At 35.2% G+C, this 23,957-nt stretch overlaps 1 protein-coding gene across 1 annotated transcript in view; it reads right to left on the bottom strand.

Moving 5' to 3' along the window:
* Positions 1–23,399, bottom strand: part of nf2a (NF2, moesin-ezrin-radixin like (MERLIN) tumor suppressor a) — a 37,103-nt gene extending 13,704 nt beyond the window's left edge. The window contains exons 1-10 of the mRNA XM_079871263.1: positions 23,261–23,399; positions 22,844–22,912; positions 22,552–22,688; positions 17,379–17,504; positions 16,423–16,545; positions 7,261–7,344; positions 4,558–4,626; positions 3,261–3,343; positions 544–619; positions 67–201 (exon numbers count right to left, since the gene is read on the bottom strand). Coding sequence (XP_079727389.1) covers positions 67–201; positions 544–619; positions 3,261–3,343; positions 4,558–4,626; positions 7,261–7,344; positions 16,423–16,545; positions 17,379–17,504; positions 22,552–22,665 — 810 coding nt within the window. The 5' untranslated portion in view covers positions 22,666–22,688; positions 22,844–22,912; positions 23,261–23,399. The remainder of the gene's footprint in view (positions 1–66; positions 202–543; positions 620–3,260; positions 3,344–4,557; positions 4,627–7,260; positions 7,345–16,422; positions 16,546–17,378; positions 17,505–22,551; positions 22,689–22,843; positions 22,913–23,260) is intronic.
* Positions 23,400–23,957: the final 558 nt, after the last annotated feature.

Here is a 23,957-nt window from a genome sequence, read left to right as displayed (position 1 = left end):
CAGCAATAAACGACACTTAGCATAGAGCAGGTTGGTTAAAGCATGAATTGTTCATAAAATAAGTACCTCTTTGTCGCTGTAAGAGATGTTTCTGATCTCATTCCAGGGAAAAGAAATTTTGGGCGTCAGTCTGTTATCCGGGTCATAAATGTGGAGGCCCAAAGCGTCAACACCCAGCAGTAAGCTAGTACCCTTTTTATTCTTAAAGAGAAGATATTAAAAAGACATTAAAAAGACATCAATTTATTTTACCATCATGATCTCACCACCACAGCTTTACAGAGTAAAATGGATAGCCAAAGTAATATTTCAAACAAAAAGGCAGAAATAATTATTCTACTGTAAGTTTCAAGCAGGGTAGACACATAATGAAGTGGGAGATGATGCAAGTTAAAGGTGATTAGGTCAACAATAATAAAAGGTTTGTTTATAACAAACAATAATAAAGGTATAAAATAATAAAAGTGTTTGGCTGTAAAGGCTTTAGCCGTCGGAAATCAGCTCAGATTGTTGATGTTGTACAGAAGCGAATGCATTTCTTACCCTAATGGAAAAGTAATTGACCCCATACATCTCCAGATCCTGAGCTATTTTTAAATACTCCATCTCGGCTTCATCTCTGCAGCACACAATAACATACAAAAACGTGGGAGGGAGAGAGAAAGAAAAGGAGAAAGGGAGAGAGAATAAATTAGACACAAAATAAAATATTCCACCGCAGGGCTTTAATGAGACTCAACTAACTTGGAGTGCAGAAACTAGAGGTCACGCAGTATGTCTTACAGTAACTGATAATGGCAATAAACACAAACACACACACACACACTCATCATAAACACACCAATTAAATTTTATACTAAATACCACTCTAAAAATCTTATTTTTTAGTACTAAAAATAACTAGATGTTTAGTACCACCTTCATGTTCTTGCGAGTCTGCAGGGAACATGCCTCATCAAACCACACTTACCGAGAGCAAGAAGCACAGAATGAGTGAGGAGCCGCTCACATAGAATGGGTTTGTGCGCTCAAAAGCAGCCAGACGTAGTGCAACCGAAAGCAAGGATCTCAAAATGATCTACTTTTAAACTTGTTTTTAGGATGGCCATCTTAAAGGGTTAGTTCACCCAAAAATTTAAAAATTCTCATCAATTACTCACCCCTGATGTCGAACTTTGAAACAAAGATCTTTCTGATGAAATCTGAGAGCTTTCTGTACCTCCATTGACAGCTACACAACTGACACTGACACTTCAAGAAGTTCATAAAACTAATCCATATGAATTGAGCGGTTTAGTCCAACATTTCTGTAGAGACTCCATCGCTTTACATGATGAACAGATTGAATTTAGGTTTTTAAATCACATTTAAACATCGATCAGCGAACAAACAGAAGCTCATTGGTTCTTGCCGAAGCTCAAACGTGCTGCGTAACACGAGAATGAACCTCATTGGCTCTCTCATTGGTTCTGTTTACTATAACTGATGTGTGAGTTGATGAATGTTTAAATGTGAATAAAAGCCTTAATTAAATTTGTTCATCATATAAAGTGTTCTAGTCTCTTCAGAAAATTTGGACTAAACCGCTCAATTCATTTGGATTAGTTTTATGGTCTCTTTATGAACTTTTTGAAGCATCAAAGCAGTAGTTGCATGGCTGTCAATGGAGGGACAGAAATCACACAGATTTCATTCAAATATCTTCATTTGTGTTCCAAAGATAAACAAAAGTCTTATGGGTTTGGAACGACCATGTGCATGTGTACATAGACCAACTACAAAATAATTAAACATAATAAATTAAATAAAAAACTGAAAAAATACTAAGTAAATAAATAAAAAAAATTAAAAATGCACAGATGAAAATATGGCAATATATGTGAATGGCAATATAACCTTGGACAATAAATAAATAAAAAATAAAAACAATTGAATAAAACTACAAAGTAAAATCTTTTTTTTTTAAATAATTAAAAAATAGAATAAATTAAAATAAATGAATAAACGAATGATAAAATAAAGAAAATTCTCTGCCAAAATGCTAGGGTTTCTATAAGAGGTTGTCAGGGTGTTGCTAAGGTAGTTGCTAGGATAGTTCTGGGTTTTTGTGTCCTTTTTTTACTCTTATCATGTGAAAAAGCTAGCCAATCATAAGGGGAGATAATTTACACATTATATATTATTTACATATTTATATTATAATAATAAGTCCTAATGATACAATAACAAAATGGCTCAGAGGCCTGAACATGACACATGAAACTATAACAACTGTTTACTACAAGAAACCTTGACTAAACATTGGACTTCAGGGGAAAAAATAATAAGCTATAAAAGTCAAATTAAGCTGGGTGTATGTGTGAATGAGAGAGATAAAACAAGAAGTGCAGAATGTGTATTTGTTGTGAGTGTGTCAAGAATACACTGGAGTGCTGTCACATGCAATGATAAGGTCTGGAATAAGAAAGTGCCCTACATGCATCTAAATGGGCTCTGAAGCAACACAGGAAGCCGGTTTCATCATTAAGTAGACCAATTAGGGCTTCATTTTTATTTATTTTTGCAGAATAAGGCTATGCCCAGTTCTGCAAGAAGCAAGCCAGTTTTTCATCTTTTGAGAGTCTTGACTTCCCAAGGCGCACATCACACAGAGTTAAAGTCCCCGTGAACCGGAAGTTGCAAACGACTTTTCTCCAGTGTTGTGACGCATTTCCAAGTGAAAGGGAATATTGAACAGAGGGCAGGGTTTTTCCTTTAGCGCTCCTCCTCTCCATCTCTGCTCCGCTCAAACGGTTTGAGGGGAGTGGTTAAGCATTTTCAACCCAAGCCGTCAAACTGACGTCATCAGAGAAGAAACGGCATTCCAGACCGGAAGTAACTTTTCACATTTTGATTAAAGATTACCATGGCAAACAATTTTTTTCTATGTATTAACTTGCACGGATTAATTGTTCACCACAAGACTAGTAATATGCGCTAACAAAGTAAATAGGGTCAATTTGATTTCATGTCGAATTTAAGCCACACGTGTGACGATGTGCGTTTATAGTATCGCAAAGCCATACTGTTGGCTATTACCAATGTTTGGTCCATTGCAAAGAACAGTTGTCTGACCAACATGCAACCAACACAGTTTGCTTGTTGCACTTGAAAACTGCCATTTTAAAAGGCTTTTGCCATTTCTGTGTGTAAACTGCATCACGTGAACATGAACAGTACGTGGGCAAGCTGTGCAAGACTGAGAATATGGTGTACAATACCTGGTTCTGCCCCTGTGCTCAGCGTAGCAGACCGTGATTCTCTCCTCCCACATCTCTGCAGTCATCTGGTATAGATTAATAACCTGCACAAGAGAAAGACACACAAAGATCAGTCATCAACTTGAACAAAGACTTTAACTCTCTCATAATGGGATTTTCACAACAGAGCTCTTGGTGCACTCTGTTTGACATCAGTATTCATTTTGTTTGTTGGAATGAAAGCAGATTTCCACTTGAAAAGAGGGAAGTGAACAATTATTGAAGACATACACTGCCATTTAAAAGTTTGGGCATAGTAAGATTTTAGTTTTTTGGAAGAAAATTTATCTAAAGTGACAGTAAATGTTTATAATGTTACAAAAGATTTCTATTTCAAATAAACGCTGTTCTTATGAATTTTCTATTCATCAAAGAAACCTGAAAAAATCTATCACGGTTTCCACAGAAATATTAGGCTAAGCTGCTCAACTATTTTCAATATTGATAATAAGAAGTTTGTTGAGCAGCAAATCAACATATTAGAATGATTTCTGAAAGATTATGTGACACTGAAGACTGGAATAATGATGCTGAAAATACAGCTTTGCCTCACAGGAATTAATTACATTTTAAAATTTATTTAAATAGAAAATGTATTTTAAGTTGTAATAATATTTCACAATATTATGATCAAATAAATGCCGCCTTGGTGAGCAAGAGAGACTTCTTTAAAAAACATTTTAAAAAAATCTTACCAACCCCAAGTTTTGAACAGCAGTGGCATATAATTATAATGTATTATGTAAATTACCAAAGTAAAATAGCTCACATTCTTTGCATCGTTTGCAATGTTTCTGGGGCAGATAGTATGGTGTTACAGTAAGTTCTGGAATAGAGAGACTAAAATATGAGTCATTCTAGCTTCAGTGGTAAAAGGCTGCCACTAATATTTATGGTGGAAAACGTGTTGATATCCCAAATATAGCATATTCTATCTTGTGCCAAACAACACAGTGTGGAAAATAATAGTGTAAAAAGAGTTAACAGAGCCAAACACAATGGCTAATAGAGCTGAAGGACATTTTCTAATTAAGTGTGACTATTTAAATCCTTCAGACGATTCTGAATGCCAGTGGAGTAAACAAACGCTCTTTCTCAGTTCTTACTGACATGTGAGCGGATGTTTCCAGCCGAGAGCTTTCACTACATCTAACGCCCGACGGGAAGCCCGCTGAAGCCTTACGGGCTTGTTACGAGCTCTGTGAACATAATCAGTGTAATTAGCATGGAGTGATGCCCATCTCAACATCACACTCACTCTCTTTGGTAGCAGCTCCTCTTGGGACAGGAAGCCCGGCTTGTGGACATTAGGGTCGTATTCACCGTACTGCAGAAGCAAGATGACAAATCAAAATAAGCTCAATTATGAGGAAAAACATGAACTCATGCAGTCACAAAAACAGCCATTATATCCACCTCCTCTCCCTTAAAGTGAATTGAGTAATACGTAGTTGCCTAAAACATAAAAGCCCTTTCAAATCAAAATAAGATGAAATTCAGCTTTTTTATGAGGAATTATGGGTAAGATCAGTAGGGACACTGCTGAGAGAAAAAGAAAATTGCAATCACATTTTACACAGATGTTACAACTGCATTGATTAGTGAACTTAAATGATGACAAATATGTTCAAGTTATTTAAAAAAAAAAAAAAAAAATCTTTATCACACTACCATTTAAAAGTTTGGGCTCTTATGCTCACCCAGGCTGAATTTATTTGATCAAAAATTAATTTTGTGAAATATTATTACAATTTAAACTAACATATTATATTGTATTCATATTTGTTTATTATAATCAATATTTTTGTGGAAAGAATTTTTCTTTGATGAATAGAAAGTTCAAAAGAACAGCATTTATTTGAAATAGAAATATTTTGTAACATTGTAAACATCTTTACTGTAACTTTATCAATTTAATGTTCCCTTGCTTAATAAAAGCATTACATTTTTTTATTTTATTTTTATTTAAAAATAAAAATAAAAAACGTTTACATCCACATTCCTTTCTGTTACCCTCACAAACTTACCAAAAAAAAACAAGTAAACAAAAAACAAGTTTCCTTCTTTTTTTTTTTTTTTTTTTTTTTTTTCTGGTCCTGCAGTCTTATCCAAACACATTAATTAAGTGTTACGGTTCTACTTTCGGTACCGTGTGAAAGTGTTAAGTGTATTTATTGTCTATATGTTTGGTTTGTTTATAAACACTGAGGAAACTGTATGTGGTAATTAACACCATGGCACAGATGCAGAACATAAAAACATCTCAGAAAACTCATGTATGACAAGGCATATGAAATCGACCAAAATAAACAACGAAGACACAACATTACAAATTGTGGACTGCTGTGCAGACATTGAGGAACAAGCAGATATGCAGAAACAGAAACGGAAAAGGCAAGACAATAAAATTCCTCAGTATCACGCTGGCTTGTCATTTTGCTACGGACAGATTCATGCTGCTCAGCTATGATGAGACTGGCATGTGAAAGCATCCCCATTTGAAAGGGTCGGTGTAAATGGTTGCTGTCTAAGCTTCACTCCTGCATTAAGAACAAGCTTTCTCTGTAAGGGAGAAACAGCTGCCATCTAAGTCTCTCCCCTCTGTTCCACATTCTCTTTCACTTTTTTATTTCTTACTTGATTTTTCTGCCTATGCCTCTTTTTTTTTTTTTTATTCTTACTCCCTTCACACCTCCTCTTTCTCTCTGCTCTTGCCTTCTTTAACTTCCAGTCTCTTTGAATAACTCCAAACCTGCACCTGATGGTTTAATACCAGAAATCTGTCACGCAGTTTCTCACATTTCTAAAACAGATAAATATGATTTGGGAAAGCGTGATTAAATTCATCAAAGAATCCTTTTTGTAACATTAGAAATGTCTTTACTGTCACTTTTGATCAATTTAATGCATCCTTGCTGAATAAAATTATTAATTTCTTTTAAAAAAAAATCCTAGTATGCATGTATGTATGTATGTGTGTATGTACATAAATAATTAAATATATATATATATATATATATATATATATATATATATATATATATATATATATATATATATATATATATATATATATTAGAATTAATAATAATTAATTACTGTCCCCAAACTTATAAATTAATGTATACTAATTTACCATCTAATCTGATTATTATTTTCTTTTATTCAAAACTTGGACTCAGACCAAAACACCTGGGATGCGTTTCCCAAAAGCATCATAAGCCTAAGTTGATCGTGGAGACCATTGGTGGTAATTGTTCTACAATCAACTTAATCTTACAATGCTTTTGGGAAACACGGCTTGTTTGATCTGGAATAAATGCTAAAACAGATTACGTAACAAAAGTTGAGTTAAAAACTCAAATAGTAAAACTAATATAATAAAACAGATTAAATAACATTACGTTGTTCTGTTTTTTGATGAATCTATAATATCAAATAAAAAGAAAACTGATCAGTTGTCCACAAATCACATACATGACAAAATAATTCCAAATAAAAACGTGCAAATTTCTGAGTTTGCAGCACTGTAAAATGCTTTGAAAAACCATCAAAATACTTAAGCACACCAGCACAAGGCTCAAAAACCAGTTGAAGCTTACAAACTGCTTTAACAAAGCAAACAAAAGCTTTAGTAGATTCCCGTCCAGTTTTTAGAGCCATCTAGCGTTCCCTCTGTGTCTGACATGAGTCAGAGAGAAACAGAGTGTGCTTTCTAAATTGGAGGCTTTTGGATAAATCAAATGCTCTTGTTGCCCCTGAGCTGTCAATCAAACTGACACCTGCTTAATAAAATGCACTTCTTTCTGTGGGAAGTGTAATGGGTTAGATGCCGACCTTGAAGGGACGTCCACAGGAGGTTACGGTTAAGCTCTGACACCTTTCTGCGTGTCTATCAAAGAAAAAACGTTTTAAAAAAAAAGAAAAAGAAAAACACAAGTGTGTTAGAAAGAGCACTGACCTTAGCGTGGACGGCGTAAGAGGCTAACAGCACCGAAGCCTCGGGAGGACAGTAGATCTCCTCCTCTAAAATGTTCTTCTTTACCTGCAGGATTTCAGAACAGAGGAGAGTAAGATGAATAGAATTTCATTATTATTTATCTCTATACTTTTTGGGGAATTTGTTACCAAGAATTTCATGCAATGCCATCATGATAAATTACGGTGAAAAAAAATCACCCTAGAACCACTTAACGTTAAGGATCTTGCTAAAGGGCACAACAGGGTTTTTTCAAGGATCATTCCTTTGCAGTGTTTGCCCAGACCTTTCACTGCTAACGCTACTGCTAGCACGTATTATAGAACAACATTAGAGACAAAGTATGTTTAGCAAAAAAAGGACCCATATTAAGTTGTAATCAAAATTATTCAACCTCCATTGCAAATCATGTTTATTGGCAAAATAAAAACTTTCAACTGTTTGCAATGAACAAATCAAACAACAGTAATTGAAATAGCTCACAACGAATGTTTCAAGTGTTTTCCCCAAATTCAACTAAAAATGCAACTTTTAATGACTTCCACAGTCTCAAAATTATTCAACCCCTTCAATAGAATCCCTCACAACAGCACAAATCTGCAAAAAAGGGGTTGTCTCAAGCACACCTGACCTGATGCAACTAATCAAAGGCTTCATTAGTTGCACCAGGTGTGTTTGAGCTAGAACACATGAAATATCTGAACTGGCTAGGTTTGTTGAGTGCAGTGTTGTAATGTAACGGAGTACAAATACTTCGTTACTGTACTTAAGTAGAAATTTCACGTATCTGTACTTTACTTCGCTATTTAAATTTATTTCAACTTTCACTTTTACTCCACTACATTTCCTAGATAAAATGTATACTTTTACTCCGATATATTTCCACAAAGCATCTTCGTTACTCGTTACTACAAAATAAAATCAGAAGAAATGTGTGCGACTGCAATAAGGGAGGTTTGGCGAATCACTGCTCCTAGATTGCATTACGCACGCTCCGCACGGCGCGCGCTCTATTTCAGCGTAATGGTTGTTTGTTGACATGGCAAAGGAGGAGGAAGCACAACTGAAACCGCCATGGAAGCACAAGCACCTACTGGAGGACCTCCCGTTATCGTAGACGACCACCCTGACACAGAGCTGCCAACTCTCACGCATTCACCGTGAGACACACGCAATTGACACTTTTCACACGCTTTCACGCCACACATCCATTTTCTCACGCACAGAAAAATCGCGAAGCAAAGAGGACACGGAGACCGACAGACTAGACAGAGCAGGTTAGTTATGATAGAAAAAAATCTCAGCTTTTTATTACGAAATTCAAACAATAAATACCGTTTTGGAGCTTGTAAATGTGACGTGACAGATCCCTAGCGCACGTGAACCGATCATCTATACTAGCTAATAGTAAATAAACATGAATGAACAATGTTAAAAGAAACAGTACAACTTACCGAAATGTAAATTCATCATACATAATATCGATCAATCAGTGTTTTTCAACCGCGGAAAGGGTCAGTAAAACACCTGGAGAACAATTATGTCACATAACATTTACCTCAGGAAAGCCATTTGATGATCATAATATAGGCTATAGCAGGTTAGTTGGCTAGAAAAAAAGCGCTATAGAGAGTATTTAGCTAAATATGTGTACTATATTACATATTTATTATATTTTTACTTAGCATTAAATAAAGTTGTTATTATGATAAAAAACGCATTATATTTATATCTGATAGGGCTCTCTGTATGTTTACAGCATTAGGTGAGATTTTTTTTCTTGAGAAAAATTAATACCTATCTTGTGTACCTAATATTTATCCAAATTAGTCAATATTGCATATTGTGATCTAAGATTTTTTTTTTTTTACATCCCAACAACTTCCCCACCCACCCCACAATAAAGCCACAATAAAGTTCACAATCAAAGTTTTAACCGTTTGCTTTAAAAAAAAAAAATTACTTTTACTTCTACTTCAATTACTTAAAGCTACACTGTGTAACTTTTTTAGTTGATTCTTAGCAAAAAACACTTAGTTCTTTCAAAAATATATGTGCTCATTAATGTATATTTACTTCTTTCAAGTAATAAAGTATTCTCTTAAGTTTATAATCTGCCATTGAAAGTACATACGGGTGAGGGGTTCGAATGCCGGTCGCCATGTTGCCCCTCCATCTTGAAACTACATTCGCCAAAGAGGGACATGCCTGTAAATTCAAGCTTCGCCTTTTGCGTTTTTCACTCAGTGACACCGTGACGAATGCGAGGGGGAGATTACTCGCGAGCTCGCGAGTGCCGGCAGATTTGAAAGATAGTGTGTGTGTGTGTGCGTGCGTGCGTGCGTACTCACACTTGAAAGAGAGAATTAAAACGTCAACGTGACAGACAAATCAGCAAGACCATAGTCAATATTGGAGTAACTTTTCCCAGATGGAAAGAGCTCATGAGGAGAAAATATTTTAAAACGGACGCCGAGGTTGCCTGCTTTCTTCTCGACAGGTAATTCAGCCTGTTGTAATTCATTTGTGTAAATTCGAAGTTTTATAGTTGCTTGTCTAACCATAGCATGGTTGTGCATAACGCCAGAACGACCTCTAGTATAACTTCATCCTTGCGTCAATGGTGAAAAAGTATTGTTTACTTTGTAACATAAATCTGTGCTGCATAAAAAATATTTTTTTTACAGTCTATGGCTGCGACGGATCACAGGTGATGAATAGTTTTAAAGGCGCAATTTAAGCTATATAAAAAAAAGGACAAGGTAAATTTTAGTTATTTTTAATTGCTTTTACTTTGTACACATTGTAACGTTAGCCTAATCTGATTATGCTGGGATAGCCGATTCCAAGGGTGACGTTTACCTCCTGACATCTGTCCTGTAGTTTTATTCATTTTAGAGGTATTGTTTATTATTGTCATGGACGAAGTCGATAACTGGAAGCCATGTTAATCTTGGAATAATACGGCCACCGTAGGAGTTAAAACGCCCTCGGAATTGAGAGGAACAGAAACAAATATTCACTGGGTAGTCATATACAATTTCACCGCTAGATGGGGGTAAAAATCACACAGTGTAGCTTTAAGTACATTAAATATCAGAAAATTACTTTTGATACTTAAGTACAGTATATATCAGATACTTTAAGACTTTTACTTAAGTAATATTCTAAAAGGTAACTTTCACTTCTACCAAAGTCTTTTTCTAGTATGATACTTGTACTTTTACTCAAGTATTGCTTTCTAGTACTTTATACAACACTGGTTGAGTGTCACTTTTGACTGCATGTTAGAAATATGGGCAAGTCAAAAGAATGGTCCAAAAAGTTAACAGAAGATATCATCGCTCTTCACAAACAAGGAACAGGATACAAAAAGATAGCGAAGGAACTAAATGTTCCTAGAGACACCGTTGGAAGCATATAGGTCGGTAAGTTTACAACTGTGCAGGTCAGTAAGTTGTTTTATGTTTTTAAAGTCTATGCTCTCCAACATTGCATTTATTTGATAAAAAAATACAGTAAACAACAGTAATATTGTTAAATATTGTGAAACTGTTTTCTGTTTTAATATATTTTAAAAGTAATTTATTCCTGTGATGCAAAGCTGGATTTTCAGCATCATTACTCCAGTCTTCAGTGTCACATGATCCTTCAGAAATCATTCTAATATGCTGATTTAGTACTCAAACATTTCTAATATAAATGCTGAAAACCTTGTGTTGCTTTATATTTTTGTGGAAATTGAGATGCACATTTTTAGGACTCTTTGATGAATGGAAAGTTCAAAAGAACAGCATTTATTTGAACATTATAAATATCTTTACGGTCACTTTGAACAATTTAATGAATCCTTGCTGAATAAACATATTCATTTTTAATTTAAATACTAAAGACACAAAATAAACAGTTTGTAAGTAGCATGTTGAATACAGCAAAGTATGGTGTGGGTTTTTAAAGTATGCATCCAAGTATAAAATTTCATTTAAATTTAAAATAATACTAAGCAACTTTTAAGGTGAATAATTTAGCTAGATGCTAACTATTACATGGAAACAGAAACAACATGAGAAAGTGATCTGCGTATACGTCTTTCTACGTAAAGTAACTACAAACTGTGACCAAACCACAATGTCAGAAACAGATCCCCAAATAGTTAAACTTCCATTGTCAAAGTCTAGGGAACTTTAATGCCTGATAGAAAACTAGATATTTTGGCAGGTACTTTCTGAATGCGCTGAACAAACAACACTGTTTTTCAGCTATCCTCTCAACTATCCATTAGTCCAGCCGGCAGAGGTTGTCTCCTTCAGGCTCTATGGACTGCAAAGCCCAGATGTCATTTAAGGCTGCAAATACAAAGCAAAAGCAGAATATTTTAGGATCAGTTTTAAGAACTCTAGAAGCAGTAGATGCCTCACAGGTTACACATTCACTGCCGCAGGGCTGCTGAGTTGAATTCTAAGTGGGGTTGTAGGGAGAAAACTACTCTCCGCCTCAGATGTCATGCCCATGGACTGCTGGCTGAACGTCTGATTTACATGGCACACAAAATGGTAAACACTTCAGAAGTTTTCAAGTCGTCGTCTGATTGGTTGAATTCTACAGGATTTCTGAGAGACGTTTATGCCGCGTTCCTTATCCGTTCGCCTGGAAACAAAGATGCAGTGACGCCAAACCCCCTCATGGAAGAAGAAAGCCGTCGTGTTTACAACAGTGAGCACTTATCAGGATCAACTAAATGCTGGAAGTATGTGAAGTTTGCGACACCATTGTTGCAGTATACTTGCCAACGTTCTTGAATGGATAATTTATTAGATGCATGCCGTTATGTTACCGGGATGGGCCACCGACTTTACATTTTTAATCCCCTAAACATGATGCCGAAAAAAACTGTGATCCTTGGATCAAGATCCTTGGCCAATGAAAGCTGCAAAGGTCCGTCTGAAGGTCTAGCTACGCGAGACTAGGAGAAAATATGCGACCTGGGATAGGACTGCTCAGAGTCCTAGTGCAGACTCCTAATCCTGGTCATAATTTGAGTATCGATCATTTAGACTGAATGAATAAATAGGATCTATCAGAGTTGCAATTCAAAAAAATAAAAGTTCAAGATTTCAGTAATAGGTTTAGACTGTCTACATCCAAGCTGCTCTGAATGTGTAGATTTTTTTTAAAAGAAAATAAAACAAAATACTGAAACATGAAAATAAATAAATTTGAAAAATGTATATTTTGCTAACTAGAAACAAAAAAAATACAATATATCAAATAAAATAAGTATTTAATAAGTACATGCTGAACTAATTCAAGAAACCTGTGGAAAAGAAAAAGAAAGTTTCAATGCAGTGCTGCCTTGAATGAATGACTACTGAATGAATCAAATAATCAAATAAATTCCTGACTTCATGCTTCATCAAAAGAGAAAATTAATAAGGAATGGAGGAATAGACCCCTGACCTTTAAGAACAAAAGAAGTGGGTAACAGAACAAAAGGTTGTTTATGTACACAGTTTATAAATGCATAAATGTGCGTTCACACCAAAAGGTTAGTATTTCATTTTCAACAATGAACCAGTGCCAAATTCCGAGTAAAATACTGCAGCCTTGCCAAATGGGAGATGGCTGATCACGGTGCCGACCATTAGCTGCTTGGCAAAATGAAAACGGATCTCATTTAATCATAAGAAAACAGATGCCAAAAAACTAAGTTTAACAACAGGGCCACAATTAGCACAAGGTCAAACTCATTAAAAACCAACAATAAAACAACCAAATGCCTGTCTATAAATGAACAGTTTGCTCAAAAACAAAAACTGTCATTATTTACATGTTTTGAACCTGTATGACGATCATTACAAAAATATCCTGGTTGCTGTTTTGTGGCTGGAAAAAGTATGCAAAAGTGCCATAAAAGTATCATAACAGGGATCTGAACGACTTTATTACGTCGTATGTTGAGTGAGGAACATAACATTTTTTATCTTTATTAGAAACACTTTAAAATAAAGTTTCATTAGTTAACAATAACTAATAATGAACTGCACAGTCTGAACTTCTACAGCATTTATTAAATGTTAATTTCAACATTTACTAATACATTAACCCCTGGTTTCACAGACAGGGCTTAAGACTAGTCCTAGACTAAAATGTAAGTCAGAGCTGTTTCCACTGAAATAAACTTGCACTGACTGATCTTAAAAATATATATATATATATATATATATATATATATATATATAACCTTTTTAGTTTTAAGATGCACATCGGTAATGTTTTTTTCTAAGCATGTTTATAAAAATTACTTAAATGTCCTAATTGATCTATGGTCTAATCCTGGCTTAGTCTAAGCCCTGTCTGTGAAACCGGGCCTAAGATTAAAAGATATATTTGTTAACATTAGTTAATGCACTGAAAACTAACATAAACAATGAACAGCTGGATTTTTATAATGTGAACAAAGATTAACAAATACAGTAACAAATGTATTGTTCATGGTTAGTTAATACATTAAAGTTAACAAATGAAATCTTATTGTAAAGTGTTACCATATTATTCACTACTTATTACTTGCAGCCAAATAAAGATTTTTTTTAAAGAAATTTATACTCTATTAATTGAATGCATCCTTGCAGAATAAGTGACGCCGGTTAATAATGTTACAAAAGGTTTCCAATTCAAATAAATGCTGTTCTATGCCTCAAAAAATCCTGAAATAAAATGTACCACGAATTCAACAAAAATATTAAGTAGCAGTACAACTGTTTTCAACATTGATAATAATAAGAGGTTTCAAGAGCATCAAATCAGAATATTACAATGATTTGTAATATTACAATGACAAAGACTGGAGTAATAATGCAGAAATTTTATTTTAAAATGTATTAAAACTATTTTTAACTGTAATAATATTTCACAATATAACTGTTTTTACAGTATTTTTGATCAAATAAATCCAGCCTTGGTGAACATAAGAGACTTCTTTCAAAAACATAAAAAAATCTTCTATTAATAAGATTCATTCATAACATTCTATAATATGATATACTATTCTTGTCATTTTGTAGTTTGACAGCCCCAATCCTCATTCACCTTTGTTGTATTGAAAAGAGTAGCAAGGATTTAAAAAAAAAAAAAAAATCTTCTTTTGTGTTCCACAGAAGCAAGAAGGTAATATGGGTGTGGAACGACATGAATAAATAATGACAGAATATTCGTTTCCAGGTAAACTATCCCTTTAAGACTTGCTTCCAAAAAAAAAAAAAAAAAATCATGCATGCTGTTTTATCCATCCCCTGACTATCAGTCTGAAAACAGTCACAAAAGTAGCATGCAGCGTGTCAGTGACTGGTCAAAAAGGTTCTGGCTATTATGGTCGTCTTTTCAATCTGCTTTACAAATGTGACAGCACTAAAGAGCGCAGTCTGGGAAGGGTGGCCGTTCCTGATAAGAGCCCATCCAGGCGAGTGCTTTTAAACAGGATCTGCACATCCAAATATGCGGCTCTATCCCAGCCTACATATGAGCAGAGGCTAAAAGAGAACAGACTCACCGTTCTCCAATCTCTTCCCAGAATTCATTAGCATCTTTTGAGAATTCATTACATTGGTTTTCAGAGTGCACTGCCATCCTGAAGCGGTGCAGCTCAACCTCCCATTACATGTGAAGATAAGCTACTTAAGTTTTCTCAAAATGTTCATATCTTCTCCTTGTGCCCTTTGCTATGCATTAAATCCACTGGATTGATACAAGCACTGCAAATTGAAGGGCAAATTGCCACAACTTAACATTCAATCACAAGTCGCAATACTGTTGGTAAAAATGAACAGAGTTTTAATGCATGCAAAACAGGTGCTTATTTACCTCCCATGCTGAGCAACCAACCAGCTCAATAAAAATGATTGATAATGTGCTCATAATCAAAGAGTTATTGCTTAATGTTTTCTGATCGCCGAGAAGGAATCTTGGCAGGAAGCCGAATTACGGTGGGAGGTGTTCCCCTGGGCTTATAGAATCAGAGACAGGGGCCCTGATGTGGAGCACACCGATTCCACATGGCTGAACACAATCACACCAAACAATGAAAGAGCGCACTGAACCCGCAGACAGCAGCCCACAAGCCTCTCTCACGGAGAACTGCACGAGAAACCAAATACAGGAGCTCAATTCTGCTGCCAAGCCTATTGAAATGAAATGGCTGAGTGTGGGTCAATGACACATCAATACATGCTGTTGTGTACAAACAATACTTGCAGTCCAACTAGATTACTTATGCACAAAACTATGCAGAAATCAAATTAACAATACATCAATTTTCACAATAAAAAAGTATAAAAAAAAAAAACAATACATCAATTTTCTGCTCTTGTGTTTGGAGCATGAAGGTTCCCGGGGGGTTAGGAGTTATGGCCCATTCACACCAAGAACGATAACTACAATGATAATGATAAAGATATAGTTATAAAAGAATAGCAGAGTCCACACCAAAAACTATGAAGATAACAGCCCAGAGAAACAATATTGTTGGAATCACTTTCAGAAAGTTTTTCTTTTTTTAACAATAAAAACATTGACAGCCAATCAGAATCCATCCTGCTTTAACGAGCTTGATCATTTCACAGAACAGACAACAAAACTGCAGAACAATATTGTCCACTGATTTGAATGCTAATACAGTTATAGTTATCTTTATAGTTATAGTTATAGATTTTGGCTATAAAGAAACTGCTCTGTTGTATGTAATTAAGAATGAATGTTAAAGGGATATTCCACCCAAAAATGTTTATTCTGTCATTAATTACTCTCCCCCATGTCGTTCCGAAGACTTTCGTTCATCTTCGTAACACAAATGAAGATAATTTTTGATGAAATCTGAGAGATTTCTGTCCCTCCATTGACAGCTACACATCTCCCACTTTGACGGTGAGTAATTAATGACAGAACTTTCATTTTTGAGTAAACTTCAAGGAAATTTGCTGAAGCCATGACCTAGCAGTTAACACACATGCGAGTTGAGTCACCTCTTTTTCCATCATATCCTGTCCTCTCTCTATTATCCTATCAATAAAAGTGGCAACATGCCCAAAAAAAAAAATCCAATTAATTTGATCTGTATTCCAGCTAAACCCATCTGAGCCAATGACTCACCTGCAGGAAGAAGAGATGTTGCGTCATATCTTGCAGCAGCTCTTCCTCAACGTTCTCTGGGTAAAACTTGGCCAGGAAATGAAACACTATTGGCTCCTCTTTGGGCATATCATGATCCAAAACCTATAACAAAGATAAGTCATGACCAATATTCTTGCTGTGCATTGCATACTTTATATACACTGCCAATAGTAACATGATACTACCATCAGTTTGGACATCATGATTTAAATGATAATGTCATGTCCTTTTTGGACATGTGCCAAAGTAGTACCTTGAAAAGACCATGGTACATGAATATGTCAAGCCTTTAGTACTATCACATACCATCTAAAATCCTCACTGTGCCATTGTAATGCAATCATACTTGTTTTGTGTTGGTTTGGTTTTCATGAGAGTTTTAATGTTCAAAAGTTTGGGGTCAGCAACATTTTTTATTATTATTATTTGTTTATTATGCTCACCAAGGCTGAATTTATTTGATCAAAAATACTGTAAAAAATAAAATAAAAAATCATTCAAAAATAATACTGTGAAACTCTATTACAATTTCAAATAACTGTTTCCTATCTTATATAATTTAATATGTAATTTATTCCTGTGATGGCAAAGCATCATTACTCCAGTCACATGACTCTTCAGAAATCATTCTGATATGCTGATTTGCTGCTCAAGAAACATTTCTTATTATTATTAACGTTGAAAACAGTTGTACTGCTCAATATTTGTACGAAAACTGTGATAAGTTTTTTTTGTTTTTTTTTCAAGTTTCTTTGATGAACAGAAAGTTGAAAAGAACAGCATTTATTTGAAATAGAAATGTTTGTAACAATGTAAAAGTCTTTATGATCTTACTTACCACAAACCTTTGAACGGTAGTGTATATCATTGCACAGTACAATTCAGAACTGTCAAAAATACTTTTAAAAGCCTAAATTAAGTAAAGAGTGTTTTACCTTCTTGTCCATTTTCAGCCACGCCACAGTGTCTTTGACGTCATACCGCAGACCAAAAAACCATGTCTCCCTGAGTCCCAGTGTCCGGCACACAAGTTCAAACAGATCCTTTCCTTTCCACTTCAGCTGCCCAAACAAGATTACAAAAAATGGTCAGTAAGAAGTGCATGTTAAACTACAGGGTGAACTATTTTTAAGACCCATTCCTTCATCATAATTCTTGTTCTGTTGAAACAAGAGGTTGAGCTGGGACATATACATAGAACATAATTTAATCCCAAATGTTACATTTTAAAAAGTCTAACAGGAAACACTTTAACTCTCTTAAGGATTGCAACAGACTAATCGAATTCAGACTGACCACAAATCTGAACAGTTCCAGTATAATGAACAATGGCATTCCCTGAATAACCTCATTTCCACAAACCATGTGGACACAAAGCAGAGAAATGAGTCTGGGCATCATTACAAAGTCTCTGCTGTCAGCAAGCGCATTCACTCGTTTTCAGACATATCAGTTCATCTTTTATCAGGACTACTGTCAGGAGGCCAGAAAAAAAGAAAAAGAAAAAAAAGCCTGCATAAGGCAGCTGCATGTTTGTCATTCATTTTATTGGTTAGATGGATTGGACAGAGAAAAGAAAATGACATTGGAAATAGCTGTCCATTTAATAACTTCGGATATCAGAATGCAATCTGCAGGAGCATATTAGCAGAATAACAATTCAAAAACTCATCTTGTGAGAATAATTCTCTTGTGTAAGCATCTGTGCTCGATTAGCCTTGTCATTAGTGGGATTCAGCATCATCTGGACGCAGCTGAGCTAGATGTTAGTGTCTTGAGAACAATACACTTGCCACTTTTGCCACCTTGAATGATTAGAGTTATGACAGAGGACAGAAACTTGCTGTTATAAGTACTGACAACCTCCACAGTCTTGCAAACATCATCAACACTGCAAACTGTATTAGCATAACAGGGACAGGTGCTTTTCAAAGTGCGGTATCATCTTGCCTAATGTTTATGTATGAGAACATATGACAATATGCTGCCATCCAGAGTCCAAGCAATTAAATATGCTGAGGCTTCTCCTCTAGGAAGCTGACGGGCTGCCTTCAAGGACGACCGTCAGCTGGTGCAAGCATTCACGGAGGAATGAGGGGTTCACTCACGGCCCTAAATATTCAGCAGAGAAGTTATGTGGCTTTTTAGGGTGAAAAAAGCACTGAAAACTTGACAGAGTAACAGCACAAGAAAGAACAAAAGCAGAAACCTCAAAGTCAAATTCTGTCTTTATCCAATATTGAGCCCCACGCAGATTTCACTGACTGAACTACACCCAAGACTGTCTTTCTCGTTATACGGCACAAGATTAGATGACATCAGCACGTCATACCAGTCCGGTATCACACAGAGATGGATTAAAATAAATATTAGCCTACAGCATAAATAAAAATGCAGATGAAGTGTTTTGAATTTCAAATAGAAAATATGTAGGCAGTCTGTACTTCTAATAAGTTGCATGACAATGCTTAAACTGAAACCCATGATGAAAATATTTGAAATGCCTCATTTCAGATGACAATCTGTGTGGAATCTGTTGTGCATTCTGACACTTCGTTTTCACTTTAAATAGCATGCTAAGAAAACATTTAAGAGCTGAAAAATAAAATAAACCTGACTTTATGGGTTTTCCTCTAGTTTCAGGATTTCATTCCTAACTGTTTGGGGAACTTTTTCTGTCACTGTGAAATAATATCCATTACTATATACACAAAGGTTAAAAAAATTGTGGTTTAGCAAACCCTATAATTGACTTTAGTGCTGGGCTATTATCAGCTATTAATGATAAGCAATACAATCTCAACGTCTGTGAGGAGAGAGAAAAAGCGAAAGACTAGAAGAGAAATGGATTTTGTTTTCTAAATCCATGCTGCCACCAAGTGGTGTTGTTTATGAAATACAAAGATGCACTGAAATAGAATCTTAATTTTGCTGAAATCAGATGCAATGGTCCTACTTTCTAAATTTTGACCTTTGAAATGAATATTCTGGGTTAAATATTACTACTTAAGCTCTGAATTTGCTCTAAATGCTTATGATTACCACAGAAAATCATTTAAATTCACCCCTTAGTTTATAAAAATACATGTTCAGTATTGCACTTATAATGGAAGTCTATGGAGCTGAATGTTTTTTGAAAGTATACCAAAGGCTTAAACATTATACATTTTAAAGTTAAATCCAATATTTAACGTCATGATTTAGTAAAAGCTGTCACAAAACCACCAAACAATACTATAAAATTGTTTACACGGAGCAAATTCCACTCACATGAATGACATCTGTAACAAATATCAATGTTAATTGCATAAAACAGTATTGCTCGTGCTAAAAGGATTTAGACAATTTCACTCAAATACAATTTTTGTTCAAAATAATTAAGACAAAATACTGTTACCGTTTGTGGTAATCGATAGTATGAGCTTGAACCTGTAATATTTATCTATCAATATGACAAAAAAAAAAGTGTCTAATGAATACGTCAACCAGAACAGCTACATCTTGCTCCCTTAATTCTATCCCATACATTTAGTTTTGTGTCTAAAGCCACTTTGTAGTACATATATGCCCCCTTATCGGTATGTGACAACAGCACCATGATCCCTCAGAACCTCACTGCCACCAAGGGAAATACTGTTAATGAGTGTGAAAGATCAAAAAAGAGTGAGAGACAGGCAAACACAGGCACAGGGCCTTGTAGAGTGGGACCATCGTGCCTCATGGGACATTAACTCGTGGTACCCGTCTGTCATGCTGTTCTCTTACCACCATCTGTTTTCCCTTAATTCAAAAACACTCTCTTGTGATGTTGTGTGTAAAAATAGGGCATCTTCCTGCAAGAAACTCAGCGGATGCTATGTGCAAATGAAGTGCAGCTCCACAGAGAAACCCTCTATATGCCTGCAGAACTCCCACCGGATTCACAGTTTGTAGAAAACACCTTTATATGTGGGAATGAGGATTACTGCGATACATGATGCTGCTTGCTTTGTAGATTTGTATGTTTGTTTTAGTTTTTTTTTTTTTTTCATTCAAGCTGTCATGAGTGTTTTTTGAAAAGTTTTTGAGACTATTTTTAAAGAAATATTATTTTCACAAACACAAAAGGAGATGTTAGGCAGAATGTTCAAGCTTCTGTTTTAAACACAAGAAAAGTGAATGGTGTTTTATACAGCCAAGCTCCAAAAAGGACACAAAACATGGTCTATATTACGTGTGCACTGTATTTCTAGCCTTCTGGTAGCCAGAGGTGGACAGTAACAAAGTACATTTACTTGAGTACTGTACTTAAGTACACTTTTTGAGTATCTGTACTTTACTTGAGTATTATTTTTTTTCTGGAAACTTTTTACTTTAACTTCCCTACATTTGAAAGACAAATATCATATTTTTACTCCACTAAAATTCTGTCAAGGTCCTTGAGTAGAAAGTAACATCAGTCAGTGGATGATTTTGGTTGCAGGGGTTGCATTTTGGTTGGAAATGAAAATCGGGTTGACGTCAGAGCCCTGCATCTGATTGACATCAGAACCCGAAGTCAGATTGACGTTGGATAATGATTGAAAATAAAAGTTGGGTTGACGTCAGAACCCGACAGATGTTGGTTTCTGACGTCAACCCGATTTTGATTTTCAACCACAATACAACGTCTGTCCAACGATGGAGATCAACGTCAATCTGACATTGGATTCTGACATAAACCTGATTTTCATTTTCAACGTTGGGTTTGGTTTTCTAAATGAGAATTTTGTCATTGTTTTGAGCACACTAGCTTATAGATAACAGTAAGGCTAACATATTCATACTAAAAGCCAAAAAACTTTAAATAGGGCAATATTTGAGGGAACAGCCATTTGGGTGTCCGAAACCATTGTGGACGTTATTTAGTGCACTTATTCAATCTCATATTCAATCCCACTACTGGAACTGTGTTCTAGAAATAAATTTTATATTGATATGAGGGTAGGCAGGCATAGATTCAGAGGCATATGGTACTTTAAGTATTACATACAACAATGCAACACTAATAAAACAATGCATTGACATTTACTTTTTACTTTTGATACTTAAGTACTTTTAAAAATGAGTACCTCTGTACTTTTACTTAAGTAAAAATAGGTCTTTACAACTTTTACTTGTAACGGAGTAATATTTGACCAGTAGTATCTATACTTTCACTCAAGTAAGGAAGTTGTGTACTTCGTCCACCTCTGCTGGTAGCTTTGTGTGAAGAAAAACAAACAAATTTAAGTTGTTGTACATGGATAATCTTCACCTCAAAGTACTCATATATCTCATTTACAGCTAAATTGTTCAAGTTTTGTCAAGAACGAATTGCGTTTCACGTCAATGATATAAAACCTGACTTGTACACTGTATTAAAGGTATGGATTTTATAGGTTTATGGACATATCCACCTATGGAAGTTCACAAGTGTATGTTTAAAAGTGGAATTGAACGCAGCCTAGGATGAATCAGCGTTTTTGAATGATATCTTCATACAATGTTTACTTGAAGCCTCAAGTTATTTTCAAAAGGTGATTTACTTTTATGGTGCTTTTTCAATAGCTTGGTGATATAAATCATCATCCCACGTTTGCTGTACGCAAGCTCTAGCTTGTACATTCTCGTGTAGTCACAGAAAAAAAGAAATGAATACAGGATTGGAATGCCATGAGGGGAGTAAATGACAGAATTTCCGTTTTGGGAAGAGCTATTCCTTAAGGCCACTGAACCGTTTCTCCATTCAAACAAAAAGAAGACAGGAATGTCTTGATGCAGCTCCGCTGGAGAAACAGGTCAGTTTGAGTGACTTGCTCAAGGGCACAACAGTGAGCCGGGACGTTAAAATGTCGACAGCCCGGTGTCTTCCCTAAACTATGCTTACATGCCCTCTGGTTGCTGATGAGAAGCATTGATCTCTGACAGTACAGGTTTGGTTGTAAGCTACAATAGATTTACAACCATAATATAGCATGAATGTGATATGCACTCCTACATAGACAGCTTAAACTTCATTCCGTCATAATTCAAGGTGCTTCACCACCACATAAAAACAATGCATTTATCCAAACATCACATTCATGCAAGATGCTCCGAGCCACTTACCTCGCAGCTAAACTCCAAGTCAGCATCCATTGTAACAATTGTGACGCTGAAGTTTTTGGCTTGTTTCCTCCAGATGGAATTGAGTCCCATTTTTGATTTAAGGACACTTGCCATAATAGCTGCTTAACTTTCCACCTCTTTAGAAACAACATAAACCTGTTGACTAACTATATCTGAAGCATAGCTTATGATGAAACACATTAAGGGTTGACCTCTTGTTAAAAGCTTCAACCTAGCATTACTGGCAAATGTAACAATAAATGTGATTAAAGTCAGAATGTTGACAAACCACCTGCATTAACTGTTTACTAGCAGCTGGGCACATACTATCCCTTTTACTTCCTCTAAAGCGCCATTAAGCCTGCAAGAAGATAAAAGGAAAAGAGAATAGCATAAGTTTACTGATGAACAACTTGTTCGCTAGTAAAATACTGCATGTGCGATAACAATAGACAAAATGAGCTCATTTAAAACTACTATAAGCGTGATATAATATGACAGATAACTGAGAACAAACAGTAACCTAATATAATACTTAACTATACATTCGTGTAGCAAAATACTAACTTTTACAATACTTAACAACATTTGACGTACTCATAAACGCTTGTTTATGCTAATCTACGCTTTCATGCCTCATTGTTTTGTTTTGTTATGAGTGTTTTTGACGGAATTGGACTGACAGCTCGTAAACCGGTTGCTAACTCACCTGTCGAGCCGTAAACACAGCTGAATTCCTGCGGTGTGTGTGTGTGTGATTCACGCCCGTTTAAACACCTGACACACAAACACCGCTACTGGTTTGACTCTTTCGGGCCAAAACTGCAGCTGAAACTTCGCGTGCGCGTGCACGAGGAGGAAGGACATGCGCAAAAGTGCGCTTCATTGAGCTAGTTAAAAGCCTCTTTTTTTTTTTGTCAGGAGATAATACATCGCACAATACCCCAATTATTAAATAATTAAAGCACTTCCAGTCATTAATTTCCAAAAAGTAAAACTAAGATATTATTTTGGACATGCTGTAAATGTTAAGAATAATGTACTGTACATTTAGAGTAAATTCTTAACATAAAACGATAATTAATCACCTTCAAATTGTTTACTAATATATACATGTATTACTTTTTAATTGTTATTTATAAATATGTCATTAGTATTAATTATTTAAATCAAATTATGAATGTAAATATAATATATGCTACTAAGTATATTTCCAGATTAAATGCGAAATCTATGTTCAGTTTTTATTTTAAATGTTAAATTCAAATGAATGGAAAATAAATAAAATAAAAATAAAATAAAATAGATCGGTTAACTACTTTAAATCTGATGTCCTTTACTAATTTATGCCTGAATTGTATTTTTATTTACATACACTATATTATATTATAAATTAATATTTATAG

The sequence above is a fragment of the Squalius cephalus genome, assembly GCF_949319135.1.
Source record: "Squalius cephalus genome assembly, chromosome: 5".
Classification (NCBI taxonomy): domain Eukaryota; kingdom Metazoa; phylum Chordata; class Actinopteri; order Cypriniformes; family Leuciscidae; genus Squalius; species Squalius cephalus.
Note: the sequence above shows the minus strand (reverse complement) of the source record. Positions and strands in the feature narration are given on the sequence as shown.